Below are 19372 nucleotides of genomic sequence, written 5' to 3'. Positions count from 1 at the left end.
TTTATGCAACCGCTTTGTTACATTTATTTTTAACGTTACAGAAATCGCACACTATTCAATATGCTGAGACGGCGCTCAGATACAAGCTACATTTCTCCGTAATGTTGGAGTCAACAGAAACACAGATTTAAGCATAAATATTCCCTTACCTTCGATGGTCTTCGTTCAGAATGTTCTGGAAGGGTTCATACTTACCCAATACATCGTTTGGTTTCAAGTCTTGCGTCTTTGTATTAGCTACTGCTAATAACATCAGCTGAAATGCACCCAAAATGTCCTCTGGTCCGGAAAAGTTGCGCATCAAAACTTCAAAATTACATATTATATGTCGACTAAACAGGTCAAACTAAGTGCAGAAGCAAGCTTTATGATGTTTTTAACACACAAAACAAATTTCAATTCAACCGGGCATCGTTTGCTCTTCCCAGGAGTGCTGGAACAAAGGAATGGCTGTGACCAATTCGCGCCCTAACGCACAGGTTTTTTCTCGCGGCACTTACTCAAATCACTCCCATAGGGCCAAAATCCGATTTGAACGATTAAACGCTCTACAGAATGAGGACATCTAGTGGAAGAGATAGAAAGTGTCCCCAGATCCATAAGTGGTTGGGAAGGGTGGGGGCGATGACGTCAAAGTTGCTCCAACTTTCATGACCACAAAACTAGTTTGGAAGAATGCATGCCCTGTGAGTTCTGCTATACGTACAGACATAATTCCAACGGTTTTAGAAGCTTTAGAGCAGGGGTGTCAAAGTCAAATGGACGGAGGGCCAAATAAAAAAATCAGCTACAAGACGAGGGCCGGACTGTTCGAATGTTCATTGAAAAATTTTTAAATGACGCATATAGTCTAGTGAACCTAATTGAACCTACTGAAAACCTAACAAATATATTACAATATGATCAGATAAATAAAGCAATATTTTCTTATGGCTCTGTCAGTAATCTTTAATTTTCAACAACAAATTTCCTTTATATAAATATCCCCATAACATGAACATTAAATGAAAGAAACCGGTATTCAAGGCACCATCAGTAGACTATATTTTCTATTTTAGCAAAAGTGGGCTAAATTTACTTCAAAGAAAAAACAATAATAGCAATTTTCTATCATCCACTCAACTGAAATATTTTTAAAATATAATTGGATTGAAATACAAAAAAATAAAGTGCAAAAATCTATTAATCAAAAACAACACTTTGTTTAAGGACAAGTAACATGCAGTGAAAACAAATATTACATTTTAACTTTTAAACTTGAACTGAGTAAAAACTCTAAATATGTGATTGCACAGTAATGTTCACTTGTTTGAGGTTGAGGGTGATACTTGGTGGTGTCCCATCTTTTCCACAAGTTCATCAATGTTCGGGGTAAGGCTCTGAGCTGAAGAAATCCTCAGAATTGAGTGGAGGTGTTCAGCAGTAAGTCGACTTCTGTGTGATGTTTTGTTCAGGTTCATCAAAGAAAACAGTTGTTCACACAGGTATGTGCTGCCAAACATAGACAACGTTTGAGCAGCCTGGATGCGCAGCTGGGGCATTGTGCCGGGGAGGAAACGGGCGAACTCCGCAGCACCCACTGCCGCATATTTTGCCCTCAGTGCATCATTGCATTGGAGGTCAATCAACTCCATTTGGAGGTTTGGTGGTGAGCTTTCCACGTCAACAGCAAATGGGTTACCGAGCAGTTCCAACCTGCTTTTTTGTGCTTCAAAGTCAGCAAATCGGCGTCGAAAGTCAGCGGCAAGCATACCTATTTTATCAGCCAACTGTGTGCTCGGGAACGCACTGGTAGAGAGCTTCTCTTTCATGGTCTGGCAGCTGGGAAAGTGGCTCAAATTTTCTTTCCGCATCTGCGTCTCCCACAGAGTCAGTTTGGTTTTAAATGCCTTCACTGTACTGTACATATCAGAGATGACACGATCCCGACCCTGCAGCTGCAAGTTTATTGCATTCAGATGTGTTTTCTATCCAATAATAATTATTATATGCATATACTAGCAATTTTTGACAATTTTTTTTTCAGTTTACTTTTCCCTTTTTCAGGGGTACCCAATTTCTACCGCCACACTTTCTCCACACAGAAGACACACAGGTTTTCCAAACCTTGTTTGAAACCCCCGGTTCTCAGTATCCACCTTCCGTTTTGCCATTTTTGATGGGTATCTGAAAGTTAATTTTACTGTGATGCTGACGACTGCTGTGCCAATAAATATTGGGGCGTAAATCTGCCATGTCCTCAACAGGTTTTAAAGTCACCATTGGCCTCATGGTCCTCAACAGAAAGTCACCATTGGCCTCATGGTGAAATCCCTGAGCGGTTTCCTTCCTCTCCGAGAACGGAGTTAGGAAGGATACCTGTATCTTTGTAGTGACTGTGTGTATTGATATACCATCCAAAGTGTAATTAATAACTTCACCATGAGATTTTTTGTTTTTTACCCATCTACCAATATGTGCCCTTCTTTGCAAGGCATTGGATAAGCTCACTGGTCTTTGTGGTTGAATCTGTGTTTGAAATTCACTGCTCGACTGAAGGACCTTACAGATAATTGTATGTGTGGGGCACAGAGATGAAGCAGTCATTCAAAAATCATGTTAAACACTATTACTGCACACATGTAGTCCCTGCAACTCATGTGACTTGTTAAGCAAATGTTTACTCCTCAACTTATTTAGGCTTGCCATAATGAAGGGGTTGAATAGTTATTGACATGTCAGCTTTTCATTTTTTGTTAATTTGTAAAAATTTAAAAAATATATATAATTCCACTTTGACATTATGGTGTATTGTGTGGAGGCCAGTGACAAAACGTGGATAAAGTCAAGGGATGTGAATACTTTCTGAAGGTACTGTATGTGTGTGAGAGGAGAGCGAGAAGGATTTACCCACTAGTACACCACATGTGTTGGTTAAATGAACCACATAACCACACCGAGGGGAATTGAACTTCGCTCCAACACAAGAACATCACAGTGTTGAACAGAGCTTAAGAACACGGAAACAAAGACTTAAATCATAATTGACCTCTGACCTGTATTGTGGTGTGTGCTGCAGAGGGTATTAGGCTCAGAGGGGCTTTTGGGTAATGGGAAATGAACAGCTCTGGGGGTTAGTCTGAATGAGAACATGGAGTCTATGACCTCTAGGTTCCCCTCTCTCTCTCCTCTCCTTCTCTTGCTCTCTCTCTTTCTCCTCGTCTCTTTTTGTCTCCAGAGCCTGAGGCAATGCAGCTGGGAGATTGAGAACCAGTGTGAGCTGTCTGATTGGCACACACATGGTGATCTGAGTACATAACGGGAAACATAGAGGGAAACTGTATTATCTCTCAGTTCAGTCTGACACATCCCATAAACAAAATTGACACATGAGAACGGTACACAAATAAACATCATGTCTGGACTAGTGCAAACCTGGCCAGTATTTACAAAACTATTGATTTGAGATTCATCAATTTAGCCTTATCCAGCCTTATCCTATTCCATTTCAGAATAGTCCAGTACAACCTATTATGTGTGAACCCTTGGCAACAAGATCGTTCATGCTCACTTTGAGACCGCTGTACTGCCATAATTGCACTATTAAGTTGTCAACGTTTTGTAAAAGCCTGCATTCCATGCCTAGCACAATGAAGTGCTCGAAGAAATATACTGTTGGCATTATTGTGAAACAAAATGATCCAATCAATAAACAGATGGATGTGAATGCGATCACATGGTGACGGGGAGTTAAGTTCAGTTCATCATCTCCCATTTCCATAGAACCATTGAGAAAACTTTTCAGAGCAGTCGAGGCATACGGGGGTAACAATGCACCCTCTCTCTCACCCCATTGTTTATGTTAGATGTCGAACCTGTCACTTTGTGGGGGATGGCAACTTTGCCGGGTTGGTTAATTTATAATGTCCGCAACATTGCATTCAGAATCAGACTGCAATTAAGGTTAAGAAAAGAATAGAAAAAGCAATCCGCCTGTTTTTTTACACAAAAGGTAGAAAGCAATTGAAATATTCCACAGAAACAAGGCACCGGTTAATATTCTGAGCACTGGACTAAAGTACGAACAACCAATCATTTTGTATGAATCATGGTGCTCAGAGACAGAAAAGCCTCCTCCCCACAGATGCATGTGTGTTTGATATGCTTCAGTGACACACCATTACCATTCCTGGCCTGTGTTGAAGGCTCCATGGCGCTTCACCTCTCCCCAGCCCTCCCCAGCCTGGTGACTCACACAGATGGCCCGTCTCAGGCCCCCCCTCCCTGGGTACTCCCCCACAGGTGTCTGGGTCCTGACCCTCTCCCATCGGAACCCCTCTAACGTTAAATAATTAACCCTCCCTCCCCCCCGTAGAGGCACAGCAGCGTCTCTCAGCCTCTAGCCTCTAATCTGTCATAATTCTTACCACTCCTCTGTCATACTTTCACAACGAAATGTTTTCTCTCTCAATACCCTCCATAAACAGCTGTGTTATTCCCACTATGTACAAAAACAGGAATTATAGAGCAGTAGAATGCAACATTTTATCATAGAATTTATACAGAAGGCATATGTTTGCTTTTCAGAGAGTGTAGGAATGTTAAGAGTCAGATGGAATATATTGGAAATTCTCATGTCAGTCAGTCTGTAATCGTGTCTCTGCACACCCATTAGACAGAGAGAACGTGCCCACTGCTCATGAATGGAAGGAGATCTTTAGGAAAGTTCAGAGAGAATTAATTTGGCTCAAGGCAGAGAAGGGATGGTAGCAGGCAATGATAAAAAAGGATAAACATTTTCTCTGTGAGAGTAATTGCTCTCAGCCATTCTAGTGTGCAAACTGCTAAAGATCATAGGATTTATTCCCGTGTAGATTTTCTACCGAAATGCCGTTCTGCTCGACACAAACAGCCGAGGATGATTCCTCTATTTAAATCCAGAAATACAGAGCGACTCTGGAGTACTCTCCTATTCTATATATCCTAAGACAGTGGGGCAGGAGATGAACAATCGTCAAAATAGTATGTCAAACTTGTACAAATCAGCTGTCAATGCATGTGGCACCACAGTATATATGAATGTTGTATGGACATAAGAAGGCCAGAAATATGTATTATAATGTATCAGGGCCAGGCAGACAGACCACGAATTCATATAAAATGGTGTTTTGTTTTGCTACAAGAAATCAGTATGCTATTTTTTAGTTTCTCTACTAATAATCATATACCCCCCCCCCCCCCCCAAAAAAAAATATAAATTAGTTCTGCAATTTTCCTCAGGTTTGAGGTGTACATTCTCAAATTATTAATGGGGTGGGGATTGTTATTATTGATGGTATCAAACAAAACACAGCAATTTCAGTTGTAATACCCATCTATTTGATGTTGCGCAAAGCCAAAATGAGAAATGTCCTGAATCTAGTAAGGAGATTATTATGAGATCAAAAAAACAAAAACATAGCACCACATTTGCATTTGTTGTTTCACTTTGTTTACCAGCCATACTTCAAACAAATGAAATTAGCATTTCAAAGAAGTTCAAATCCATATCCAAAAATGAAAACAAAAGATGAAATTGTGTTTAATCAACTAGCACAAAGAGTCCATGCCAAACCAAGCCAAACTGTCAGCAATGGAACTTGCGGTGCCCTTGTCTACAGTAAATAACATAACAGCGCCTTGCAGTGTCTCCACTATCCACATAAAAGTGTTTCAAGTAGGAAGGGCACCTTAAACTGATCTCTAAAGGATAAAAACACATAGAATACATATGAGAAAATCAAACAGAGAACTCCTTCAACATGTGATTCATCTAGCTTCCAACACAACACCTCTGGTTCCAATCAGGCTCTTGGACGGGCTACTTGAGAGAGGGGTCTGCCTATATTTTTAGGGGGCTTTGAATATGACAGGTCCCATTACCAGCTTGCCCTCTGCCTCCACAGGGACGGTAGCCTGATGATGGGCCTCCCTCCACTCACAGCACTGAAGCTCCAGGTCACGCCACATCCCATACCACCTGGGAACAGACTGGCCCATAAACAGAAATGCACACACCACCTTGTTTTATAGGCCATAATTACCTCTACCGCTCTCTGAGCAACAGCTATCATTTTAACAACTCCAAGGCGGTCTGTCTGTGTGGCTTTAGAGGAGAATAAACCTTGGGAAAAATGCAGGATCAAACCATGGTAATAGCTAATTCAGTGGTATTTTATGAACATGGTACACTACCTAACCCCATTCACATTCCTTTGGGTTTTCAGTTTTTTGACTTGAGTACTACATTTTCTCAATACATTGTATATGTGAAATGTGTTCTCCTACTCGTGCATGTGGGGTTCTTTTATCAAGCATAGATCTACATCTCATCACATCTCCAATTTGATGAACACACTGCTTGCTGCCTTAGGGCTGACTGGTCTGGTTCTACTGTGTGATCCTCCTTGTGTGGCTTCACTGTGGGAACCAGGAACAACCCCCAGGGTCTCCAGGCCAGTAGCCCAGGAAGACAGCCCAAACCTGGGACTCCTCTGATCAGCTTGGGGCCCTAAAATGTCCTCTAATTTCATGGGGCACTTGGAAGGAGGAAGTGGTGAGGATCCAGTCCTTATCTCTGAGATACAGGAGGGCTTTCTGGTCCACATGTGCTCTGTCTGTCTGTCTCTGTCTGGGTACACACCAAAGCCTTCACACACCCTCTCCATGTTTTAGTGAGAGTGAGCCTTCCTCTCCCTACATACACTCATAGATCCTAACTGTCGCTTCAGACACACACCCACCAGATGTTTCACACAAAGCTTTGGGGAAGAGCCTTCAGGTGGGGAGGGAAGGAGGGAGGATGGGTAAAGGGTGGTTTGACTCCCCACAATTTGTTTTCTCTCGCTTCTACTAAGATTTATGACCGTATTTTACTCAATGACAGACACGGCTTCCTCCCTGGAATTCTTGCCGGGCGTAGTGAGTAAAGAGCAGAGAGAGGAGGAACAACTTCCTCAACCTAAAACAGGTGACTCAGAATCAGCCTTACTTCTTTCTCTAGGCCGTCTAGGGAGGGGAGGAAGGGAAAGAGAGGGAGGGATAGAGAGAGGTGGGTGGGAGAGAGATAAGGGGAGGGGAGGGAGAGTTAGGATCATCCTCGCCCTGCACGGTTGGACAGAAAAAGAAACAAAAACAACACTCCAAAAACCTGGGCCATTAGCGTTTTATCTCTGAGCCTCCTGCCTCAAACAGCTCACACGGACGGAAAGCATCTGCTTCTCATATCAACACACTTGTGGTAACGGCTTAGAAGTTATGGGGCCCGCATACAAGGTTTGGTTTGCGCCTACCAGAACTCGGCTAGATGAAGCAAACGTCTGTGCTTTGCATACTCACTCACTCACAAAAACAAGAAAAAAGTGGCAATATTACTGTTTGTCCCTCTTGAGACACCGTAGCAACCACATAACCAGTATACACTTCCTGAAAGTAGTCAGAATTAATCAAAGATGTTTTTGAACAGGTCTTAGTAACGCAATTTTACATCTAGGATGTTTAGTACAGTATTTCTAAAGTGAAAAACTCTGCATGAAAACTAATCGTCTATCGTTGAATAACAACAAACACTCAATTGAAGAATCCCATCCATAGTTCCCACTCCTACTTGGAGTAATACTGTTGACCAATCACCGGCACAAGGGCGTAGACTTCAGCTACCGAACTTCCACTTGACTCAAGAAAATATGTGTTGGCGAACAGCCCCCAAAAAACTGCCGAACACATAAAATGAACTTAAATGACGCAAAATGTTATCATAAACTGATTCAGTAGCAACTGCAAACATATATACTGTATGTCAGATAGAGTAAGCATCACACAGTCCTGTTATATACATCGTTTTTTTGGTGAGAGCATTTTTACGTCCAAGTTGAAATCAATTCGATTTCTGAGGATATTTCCAATTCTCTGTCACGTGAGCCGATTGTATGGTTCACTTGTGACTATTCGTCATTGTTTTCTACTCAGTGATGTCACTCAACTCACCCCTCTAATCGCCTAACTCTGGGGCATCAGTTTGACTGTCACTTACTTATTAAGACTAGATAATCTTTTAACATACAGTGCATTCAGAAAGTATTCAGACCTCCTTGACTTTTTCCACATTTTGTTATGTTACAGCCTTTTTCTAAAATGTTTTTTTATTTTTATTCCCTCCTCAATCTACACACATAATGACAAAGTGAAAACAGGTTTTTAGACATTTTAGCAAATGTATTAAAATAAAAACAGAAATACCTTTACATAGATATTTACATAGGTATTCAGACCCTTTGCGTTGAGACTCAAAATTGAGCTCTGGTGCATCCTGTTTACATTGATCAACCTTGAGATGTTTCTAAAACTTGATTAGAGTCCACCTGTGGTAAATTCAATTGATTGGACATGATTTGGAAAGTCACACACCTGTCTATATAAGGTCCCACAGTTGACAGTGCATGTCAGAGCAAAAACCAAGCCATGAGGTCGGAGGAATTGTCCGAAGAACACAGGATTGTGTTGGGGCACAGATCTGGGGAAGGGTATTGAAGCATTGAAGGTCCCCAAGAATACAGTGGCATCCATCATTCTTAAATGAAAGACATTTGAAACCACCAAGACTCTTCCAGGAGGTGGCCGCCCAGCCAAACTGAACAATCGGGGGAGAAGAGCCTTGGTCAGGGAGACCAAGAACCCGATGGTCACTCTGACAGAGCTCCAGAGTTCCTCTTTGGAGATGGGAGAACGTTCCAGAAGGACAACCATCTCTGCAGCACTCCACCAATCAGGCTTATTGATAGAGTGGCCAGATGGAAGCCACTCCTCAGTAAAAGGCACATGACAGCCCGCTTGAACTTTGCCAAAAGGCACATCAAGGACTCTCAGACCATGAGAAACAAGATTCTCTGGTCTGATGAACCAAGATTGAACTATTTGGCCTGAATGCCAAGCATTGCGTCTGAAGGAAACATGGCACCATCCTGTCATGACGTGGCCCTTTCTGGATGTAGGTCGTGGCTTCTCCCTCTCTCCTACACACAGGTTGTTATCTCAGGTCGTAAATTCCTGGCCGAGACTCTCTCCCCCTTTTCATGCAGAGAGAGAGACCACAGAGTGAACAAATGATTTCATGTGGCCGAACTCCTAAATCTCCAAAATGGGAGAATTAAACAATATGTCCACTTGTGAGAATGTGGGAATGGTCCGTGGACACTTAAGGGACAGTTATGTTGAGTGTGTTTCATTTGGTGACCACATGAAGGACAGGAAACACACCTAACTATATCTCTGAATGTGTACATTTCTCAATTGTAGTGTTTGTATCTAATTCTTGTATAAAATGAATGAGGTAGGATGAAACTATTTGTGAAATGATGTAATGTGATGTTAACCTTTAATTTTGAGAGAATTGTATTCCCTGTAAAGTTTAACTAGTTCGCGCCCCTGTGAGCACAGACATGATCTGGCGTCATGGAACCATCCTTTTCTATTGTTACGAATAAAACCCCCTCCTGAGGAAATCCTCTTCAGACTAAGCAAACCCACAGCGGGAGCTGTGATTGTCGAATAGTTGAGTACAAAAAGGAGAAAACTATACCATGTGGAGCATTGGCTACACGGCTGGAAATGGTTCAACTCTGAGACTATCGATCCATACAGAATAAGAGCAAATCTTAGATACTAATTACTTGTCTGCAGCTAGAAATTATGTAAACCTGGGTGCGAATACTAACAACCGCCGAAACATATATTCTAAGAACAATGGACACCTGAAGCAGCCATTACAACAGACACTATCAGGAGGCGCCGATAGACCTACAACCACTCTCTGATGAACTGACTCTCCAGCAGACGGACCGACGATTCCAACAGAGAAGACAACAACGACATATGGGTGTAAATATATTAATTGCAATTATTCCCGAATGAGCGAGCGTTCATGTGCAAAGGATTAGCATTTCAATTAATATAATTATCCACTGTGTAGTGAAGCCATTTTGTCTTTCCCGCTCCTTTATCGGTACACACCCCCTTTCCTTTGTCCACCAAGCCGTCATATCGGTTTAGCCCACTAGGGAATCTTCCCTATCATTATTAATAACCAATATCTACTGTTTGTTTGGTATGCATTTCTGTGATTATTTAGTTAGTTAGTAAATAAATGATTAAGCCAATTGGTGTACGGATGATTCATGGTTTAGGCTGGGTTCGTGCAGATAACCAACAATTTACGATTTTTGGAATGAGACTGACGTAAGGTAAATAATAATTAATTAATAGAAGACTAATTGATCAGATATTAAAATATCTGAAGTGTTATATTTGGAAAATGATAACTTTGTAATCTGAAGATTTTCCGTGGTGCCCCGACTTCCTAGTTAATTACATTTATATGATTAGTTTAATTACGTAATAATAATTACAGAGAATTGTTTAGATAAAATAACAGTCTCCACCTTTAATGATGCCAAAGACACGACAATCCCTACGGTGAAGCATAGTGGTGACAGCATCATTTTGTGGGGATGATTTTCAGTGTCAGGGACTGGGACACTAGTCAGGATCAAGGGAAAGATGAACGGAGCAAAATACAGAGAGATCATTGATGAAAACCTCCTCTTGAGCACTCAGGACCTCAGACTGGGGCAAAGTTTCACTTTCCTACAGGACAACTACCCTAAGCAAACAGCCAAGACAACGCAGGAGTGGCTTCGGGACAAGTCTCTGAATTTCTGTGAGTGGCCCAGCCAGAGCTCGGACTTGAACCCGATCAGACATCTCTGGAGAGACCTGAAAATAGCTGTGCAGCAATGCTCCCCATCCAACCTGATAGAGATTGAGAGAACCTTCAGAGAAAATTTTGAGAAACTACCCAAAACAGGTGTGCCAAGCTTGTAATGCCAAGCATCATACCCAAGAAGACTCAAGGTTGTAATCGCTGCCAAAGGTGCTTCAACAAAGTACTGAGTAAAGGGTCTAAATACGTATGTAAATGTGAGTTAATTTTTTTTTTTACAGAATTGCAAACATTTCTAAAAAAAACAGTTTTTGCTTTTTCATTATGGGGTGTTGTGTTTAGATTGATGAGTATTTTTTACTTTAAAAAAAATCCATTTTAGAATAAGGCTGAAATGTAACAAAATGTGGAAAAAGTCCAGGCTTCTGAATACTTTCCAAATGTATCTTTCTGTCTTCTCTCATACATTCTCTGATAGTTGTTTGCATCATATCTAGGTAGTCTTTTTTGTTATAAAATAATCTTTATTAAAAATATTGTTCAGTGGGCTTTTGTTGCCTCTTTTGTATATTTTCTTAACTGTTTTTTTAATATCAATCAATCATTTTGTCTCCTTTACCAGGTTGACATCATGGAATGCCAAGAGATGCTTAATATGACAGCACTGGAATAGAAAGTAGTAGTACTTTCAAACTAGAAAGTGATTGATGAACTAACTAGAAAGTGAGTGTTAAACTACTGATGTAAGATCTTGTTAGGGCAAATAAAGTCTGACATTTTCAAGTGGAAATTACAAACTTTAGAAGCCATTTTAAACCTTGAATATCCTACATCTTAACTATACTGACCAAAAATAAGATTTTACTGAGTTACAGTTCATATGACGAAATCAGTCAATTGAAATACATTTATTAAATCAAATCAAACTGTATTTGTCACATGCGATTAATACAACCGGTATTACCGTGAAATGCTTACTTACAAGCCCTTAACCAATAATGCAGAACTGTTTAAAAGTAAGAAAATATTTGTAACAAAAAAAAATAAAGAACTAATAAAATAAACTAAAGTAAGAAAAAAAGTAACACTATAAAATAACAATAATGAGGCTATATACTCAGGATCTCATCATGTATTTCTGTGCATTCAAATTGCCATCAATAAAATGCAATAGTGTTCGTTGTCCGTAGCTTATGTCTGCCCATACCATAAGCCCACCGCCTCCATGGGGCACTCCTTTCACCCATACGATGCCATACACGTTGTCTGCGGTTGTGAGGCTGGTTGGACGTACTGTCAAATTCTCCAAAATGACGGGGCGGCTTTTGGTAGAGAAATTAACATTAAATTCTCTGGCAACAGCTTTGGTGGATATTCCTGGAGTCAGCATGTCAATTGCACGCTCCCTCAAAACTTGAGACATCTGTGGTATTGTGTTGTTTGACAAAACTGCACATTTTAGAGAGACCTTTTGTCGCCAGCACAAGGTGCACCTGTGTAATGATCATGCTGTTTAATCAGATTCTTGAAATGCCACACCTGTCAGGTGGATTGGTTATCTTGGCAAAGGAAAAATACTCAACAACAGGGATGTAAACATATTTGTGCACAACATTTGAGAGAAATAATATTTTTGTGAGTGTGGAACATCTCTGGCATCTTCTATTTTGAACGAACACTTTACATGTTGTGTTTATATTTTTGTTCAGTGTAGAAAGTGAATGTTGAACTAACACGCAGGTGGATCCTCTCTGGTTCTGTTTGCTTTAGTGATACTATGCTCCATCAAAAGCAGTGCTGGATGTACAGAACATGGTTCATTCAGAGGGTGGTCTTTAGAGTTTCCTTTATGGGGTTTAATGCTGGATATATTCGGTCTAGAAGCTGAATATCAGTGCTATACTGACAGCAAGGGACATTTTACACAGTTTGAGTCCTCCAAGAGAGAGAGAGAAGTACATTTACAATATATCAGAGAGAGAGTTACAGTATATCTTTAGCCACAGCGAGTTGAACACTCTCCTCGAACATAGAGCATTCCCTTTCCATTCAGAACAGACTGATCCCTTCAACATCTCCCCTTTTTCTCCCAGCCAAAGATCTGACAGAAGTACAGTACTTCTCGCAGACTCCTTCAGAAATGTAAATGAACAGGGCCAGCTTCACCACAAACCTGCTGGTCCCTGAGAGTTCGTTGAACTTCATAAATATGACATTTTATGACAGTCATTTTTAAGGCCGACTGAGTCATTAGCCGTCCCATTAGCCTGTTGGCCAGCCCTGTGATGTGATAGCTCTGAGAACAACATTACAGTGATCTATCAGCCAGAGGATTAAAGACATGGGATGCGTCCACAATGACAATGGCGTCCACCCTATTCCCTGTATAGTGCACTAGTCCTGACCAGAGCCCTATGCCATTTAGGACACAAACGAAGAAAGGGACTCATGCTTTTGCTCTCTTTCTTTCCTCTGTACTTACTGGTCCATATTGCGAGTTTGGAACGTCCTCACCACATAAATCCCCGTCACTGAAGTTGTACTCAGAGACAAGAAATACTTTGTGAGCCTGTTACAACAACGACATTGTTGAAGACGTAATCATTTGTTTGTTTGTGCCACAAAGTTGTAGTAAGTTGTAACCAGGAAGGAAGTAGCCTTCCATATTTATTTATTTAGTCAAATGTGATATGTACAGTACAGAGACAGAGGCTGTATAGACTTTTTAATACACCAGGTACAATTCTTATAAACCAATCACACTGTTCTTATTACATAAGTCATTGGGAAAACACCATAGATAGTACCTAATTACCGTTTATAAAAGATGATAAGGAACAGTCATAAAAATACATAGTGTAGGATTACTATTTTTCTCTCATGATTAAAACAATAAACACATTATTTTTTTTTTAAATGAATGAAAATGTGCATGAAGTAATATTTGCTATACAAAAAAAAAATGACTCGTTGGATATGGCAGGCACTTGATACACTTCCAAGTCTAACGTGCGGAACACTGTGGAAACATCAAGCACCAAAACCAGCTGTTTGGTTAGAATATTCTCCCCCTTCCCCCGACTCCTCCTCCTCCTTACATACCCAGAAAATACATTAAAAAGCAGAGAAAGGAGTAATACGGTAGCAATATGTTTGGAACGGAGGGCGATATCACTTATTGAGAAGCATATAAAACTATGGTGAGAGAGTGTGAAAGAGAGGAAAAGAGGCAAACAGACAGAGAGAAAGAGAGAGAGAGAGCGAGAGAGAGAGAGAGAGAGAGAAAGAGAGAGAGGGGCGAAGAGAGAAAGAGAGAGAGAGGGGCGAAGAGAGAAAGAGAGAGAGAGGGGCGAAGAGAGAAAGAGAGAGAGAGAGGGGCGAAGAGAGAAAGAGAGAGAGAGAGGGGCAAAGAGAAAGAGAGAGAGAGAGGGGCGAAGAGAGAAAGAGAGAGAAAGCAAGAGAGAAAGCGATAACAAATTGCGAAAGAGAGAGCGTGAATATGGAAGTATGGAAATGTCAAATGTGCTTTTTCTCCAGCCCTGGTCTGTTCCAGCGGCTCAGTGGAATACTTCTGAGGAAGCAATAGAATACATCGCTAGTCGGGTCAATCTACCCTTACAGACTGCCTCATTCCCACCTCCCACTTGTCTTATTCGCTTCACTCCTCTACTATTGCCGTTTCATTGACACCCATTGTTTCAACATCTGCCAAGGTATATTCAAAGACATGGGAGGTATCACATTACAGGCACACACACACACACCCACCCACCCACCCACCCACCCACCCACCCACCCACCCACCCACCCACCCACCCACCCACCCACACACACACACACACACACACACACACACACACACACACACACACACACACACACACACACACACACACACACACACACACACACACAGTTGAGAAAAAAATATGGCAACGGTAGTTGAAACATGAATTACGACAGTATTGATTACTTATGAACGGTAATAGAATGAAATGAAATGAAACAGAGATTGTTGTTTTAGCTGGGCCTCGGGAAAGACAGACAGTCATGCTGTGAGGCTGTATGTGACGCTGTTTAGGAACGTTGTAGTGAACAGTAGGTGGTTTCCCGGTAACCACCTTAATGAAAAATGTGGAGCAGCAGTCCGTCGGACGGGTCAGGACAGACTGGTTACAGACTGGCTTTAGTTACAGTGACTCAGCCAAGTCAACGGCCAAACAGTCAGGCAGAAACACCATGGCACACACACACACCCTAACCCTCCCACTCTACCTCTAACCCATCCACCCCCCCCTCACTAGCGCCGCCCAGACACAACACAGATACATCTTTCATGAGCTACATTAATTAATAACCCAACCCTGACCTCGTTTATACTGATGAATCGCCCAGATGAAAGGAGTTTTATATCAAGTCAAAACAAATGTATTTATAAAGCCCTTTTTACATCAGCAGATGTCAAAAAGTGCGCAAACAGAAACCCAGCCTGAAACCCCACAGTGAAATGAGATCTAAAAGGTTAACCTCTGGTTGAGGAGGAGAACTACAAGAGAAAGGAGAAGAAAAAACAAGGGTAGAGGATAAAATGTGAGAGAGAGAGAGTGAGAGAGAGAGAGAGAGTGAGCGAGTGAGAGAGAGAGTGAGAGAGAGAGTGAGAGAGAGAGAGAGAGAAAGAGAGTGTGTGAGAGAGAGTGTGAGAGAGAGTGAGAGAGCAAGAGCGAGAGCGAGAGAGAGAGAGAGAGAGAGAGAGAAAGAGAGAGAGAGAAAGTGAGAGAAAGAGAGAGAGAGAGCATGCAAGGCTGAGTTTAAATAAGAAGGGTGTCATAGACCAGGGGGAATTTTCCTCTGTAGTGTAACTGGGAACTGTAGGGTTGTCTTACCCCAGAATTGGGACATGCTGGTTAACCCAGTAGCTCTTTATGTCAGCACAGCAGCATATAGAACCCTACAGAAACACACCCAAACACAATCTAGGTCCTACACAAACACTTGGGAGTATACACTTGTGTCAGAAGTTGCTCATGATGTGTGGGTGAAATTACTGTGGGGTGCTGATTGACAGAATGTTTTGTAGATACAATGCAGGATGATGAAGGTGTCCAAATACACAAGCCACAGGAAGGGTGAGGACTAGACTCTTAAAGGCCCAGTGCAGCCAAATACGTGATTTGGTAGAGCATACAACCTCACACAGCGAAGTGGTCAACCACACAATCTCACACACTATTTTGAAATAATGCTGTGAAATTGTGAAAATGATGATAATGCCCTTTTAGTGTAAGTGCTGTTTGACTGAAATTTGAGCCTGTTTTGGTGGGGTGGAGTTTTGGCCTGCCTGGTGACATCGACATAACAGCTAGTTTTCTGTTTTCCTCACCCTTCTCAGACCACTCCCTATCAAAATGATTGTTTAAGAAATTGCTCTTTACTAAGAAGTTATTTTAGTTTCTTTTTGACCATTTTAATTTAAAACAATCACAGTAACGTACTTTATTGTTACCCATAAATGATTTGATATTGAGATAAAAACGGCTGCATTCGACCTTTAAGGCAGAACAGTCTTCCCACAAGGCACTTAAAGTGGGAAGATCACGATGGCAGACACAGACCAGACAACTGGTGATTGGGGTGAAAAGAATCCTGACTGTAAAGTTTGTTATAAAAACACCAACATAGAAATACAATTAATTAAACCTCTGTGTTGAAACCATTCAAAGAGATCTAGCGGACTTTAAAAAGATCCAGACTCTCTTATATTATTGCTGGTGATAATCATCAACCCCTCCTCCATCCTCCAGTTCCTCTTATCCCTCCTTTGCCCATCAGGAGTAAAATGGATGTCCTTTCTCTGAGCCCTGCAGCCTGTTGAGCCTGGCCAGCTGAGATGGAGAGGGGGGCACATCCTGGCGGTACGGGCCCTTGGGTGTGGCTGTGACAAGGATCGGGGCCTGGGTCAGGACTGGATCCTGGGGAAGAGTTGGAGTCGGGGCTGGGTGAATGTCATCGTAGCCGGTGTTGGTGACAGGGACCCCCTCCTGTGGCGGCGGTAGCCTCATCTTGGCCTCAGATTGCTCCCTGCGTCTCTGCTCCTGCCTCAGCAGCTCCTGGGTCTCCAGCAGGACGCGGGCGTTGAAGCCACTGGCCCCGCTGTGCAGGTAGCCGTTCCTGGAGCCCTGGTAGCTGGAGTAGCGGGGGTTCTCCTTGGCCGTCTGGAAGACCTCGCCCGGCGGGAAGGCTTTGTCACACGACTCCTGGGACACTGTGCTGGGAGTCTTACGAGGTTGCCTGGAGGACACAAGAACAACATAGTTTCATGAGCTTCACTTTATTTTCAATATTTGCAACACGGTTGTATAGGATTTTTTTTTGTAGTTGCGTAATTCACCATAAACACAAAAGGAGAAATGAGTCAAAAAGTAGATGGAGATCTGCCAAGGTCTTCTTTCTGTATCTATGATGACATTGAATCAGGATACATGAAGACAAAGACAGGATACATGAAGACAAAGACAGGATACATGAAGACAAAGACAGGATACATGAAGACAAAGACAGGATACATGAAGACAAAGACAGGATACATGAAGACAAAGACAGGATACACAAAGGTATAAAGACAGGATACATGAAGACAAAGACAGGATACATGAAGACAAAGACAGGATACATGAAGACAAAGACAGGATACATGAAGACAAAGACAGGATACACAAAGGTATAAAGACAGGATACATGAAGACAAAGACAGGATACATGAAGACAAAGACAGGATACATGAAGACAAAGACAGGATACATGAAGACAAAGACAGGATGCATGAAGACAAAGACAGGATACATGAAGACAAAGACAGGATACATGAAGACAAAGACAGGATACACAAAGGTATAAATACAGGATACATGAAGACAAAGACAGGATACATGAAGACAAAGACAGGATACATGAAGACAAAGACAGGATACATGAAGACAAAGACAGGATACACAAAGGTATAAAGACAGGATACACGAAGGCATGAAGACGGGATACATGAAGGCATGAATACAGGATACATGAAGACAAAGACAGGATACATGAAGACAAAGACAGGATACACAAAGGTATAAAGACAGGATACATGAAGACAAAGACAGGATACACAAAGGTATAAAGACAGGATACATGAAGACAAAGACAGGATACATGAAGACAAAGACAGGATACATGAAGACAAAGACAGGATACACAAAGGTATAAAGACAGGATACATGAAGACAAAGACAGGATACATGAAGACAAAGACAGGATACATGAAGACAAAGACAGGATACATGAAGACAAAGACAGGATACACAAAGGTATAAAGACAGGATACACAAAGGCATGAAGACGGGATACATGAAGACAAAGACAGGATACATGAAGACAAAGACAGGATACATGAAGACAAAGACAGGATACACAAAGGTATAAAGACAGGATACACGAAGGCATGAAGACGGGATACATGAAGGCATGAATACAGGATACATGAAGGCATGAAGACAGGATACATGAAGGCATGAAGACAGGATACATGAAGGCATGAAGACAGGATACATGAAGGCATGAAGACAGGATACATGAAGGCATGAAGACAGGATACATGAAGGCATGAAGACAGGATACATGAAGGCATGAAGACAGGATACATGAAGGCATAAAGACATGAAGACAGGATACATGAAGGCATGAAGACAGGATACATAAAGACATAAAGCCATGAAGACAGGATACATGAAGGCATGAAGACAGGATACATGAACACATAAATACATGAAGACATGATACATGAAGGCATGAAGACAGGATACATGAAGGCATGAAGACAGGATACATGAAGACATAAAGACATGAAGACAGGATACATGAAGACATAAAGACATGAAGACAGGATACATGAACACATAAATACATGAAGACAGGATACATAAAGACATAAAGCCATGAAGACATGATACATGAAGGCATGAAGACAGGATACATAAAGACATAAAGCCATGAAGACAGGATACATGAAGGCATGAAGACAGGATACATGAAGGCATGAAGACAGGATACATGAAGACATAAAGACATGAAGACAGGATACATGAAGACATAAAGACATGAAGACAGGATACATGAAGACAGGATACATGAAGACATAAAGACATGAAGACAGGATACATGAAGACATAAAGACATGAATACAGGATACATGAAGACATAAAGACATGAAGACAGGATACATGAAGACATAAAGACATGAATACAGGATACATGAAGACAGGATACATGAAGACATAAAGACATGAAGACAGGATACATGAAGGCATGAAGACAGGATACATGAAGACATAAAGAAATGAAGACAGGATACATAAAGACATAAAGACATGAAGACAGGATACATGAAGACATAAAGACATGAAGACAGGATACATGAAGACATAAAGAAATGAAGACAGGATACATGAAGACATAAAGACATGAAGACAGGATACATAAAGACAAAGACATGAAGACAGGATACATTAGGACAAAGACATGAAGACAGGATACATTAGGACAAAGACATGAAGACAGGATACATGAAGACATAAAGACATGAAGACAGGATACATGAAGACA

At 41.4% G+C, this 19372-nt stretch overlaps 1 protein-coding gene across 5 annotated transcripts in view; it reads right to left on the bottom strand.

Moving 5' to 3' along the window:
- Positions 1-16154: 16154 nt before the first annotated feature.
- LOC139420411 (partitioning defective 3 homolog) overlaps positions 16155-19372 on the bottom strand; it is a 546201-nt gene continuing 542983 nt past the window's right edge. For all 5 annotated transcript variants that reach the window (XM_071170491.1, XM_071170488.1, XM_071170486.1 and 2 more), the window contains one exon: positions 16155-17023. In XM_071170491.1, coding sequence (XP_071026592.1) covers positions 16561-17023 — 463 coding nt within the window. In that variant the 3' untranslated portion in view covers positions 16155-16560. The remainder of the gene's footprint in view (positions 17024-19372) is intronic.

This window comes from Oncorhynchus clarkii, chromosome 11 (genome assembly GCF_045791955.1).
Source record: "Oncorhynchus clarkii lewisi isolate Uvic-CL-2024 chromosome 11, UVic_Ocla_1.0, whole genome shotgun sequence".
In the NCBI taxonomy this organism is placed as follows: Eukaryota; Metazoa; Chordata; class Actinopteri; order Salmoniformes; family Salmonidae; genus Oncorhynchus; species Oncorhynchus clarkii.
The sequence above is the reverse complement of the archived record's forward strand: the minus strand, read 5'-3'. Positions and strand labels throughout refer to the sequence as shown.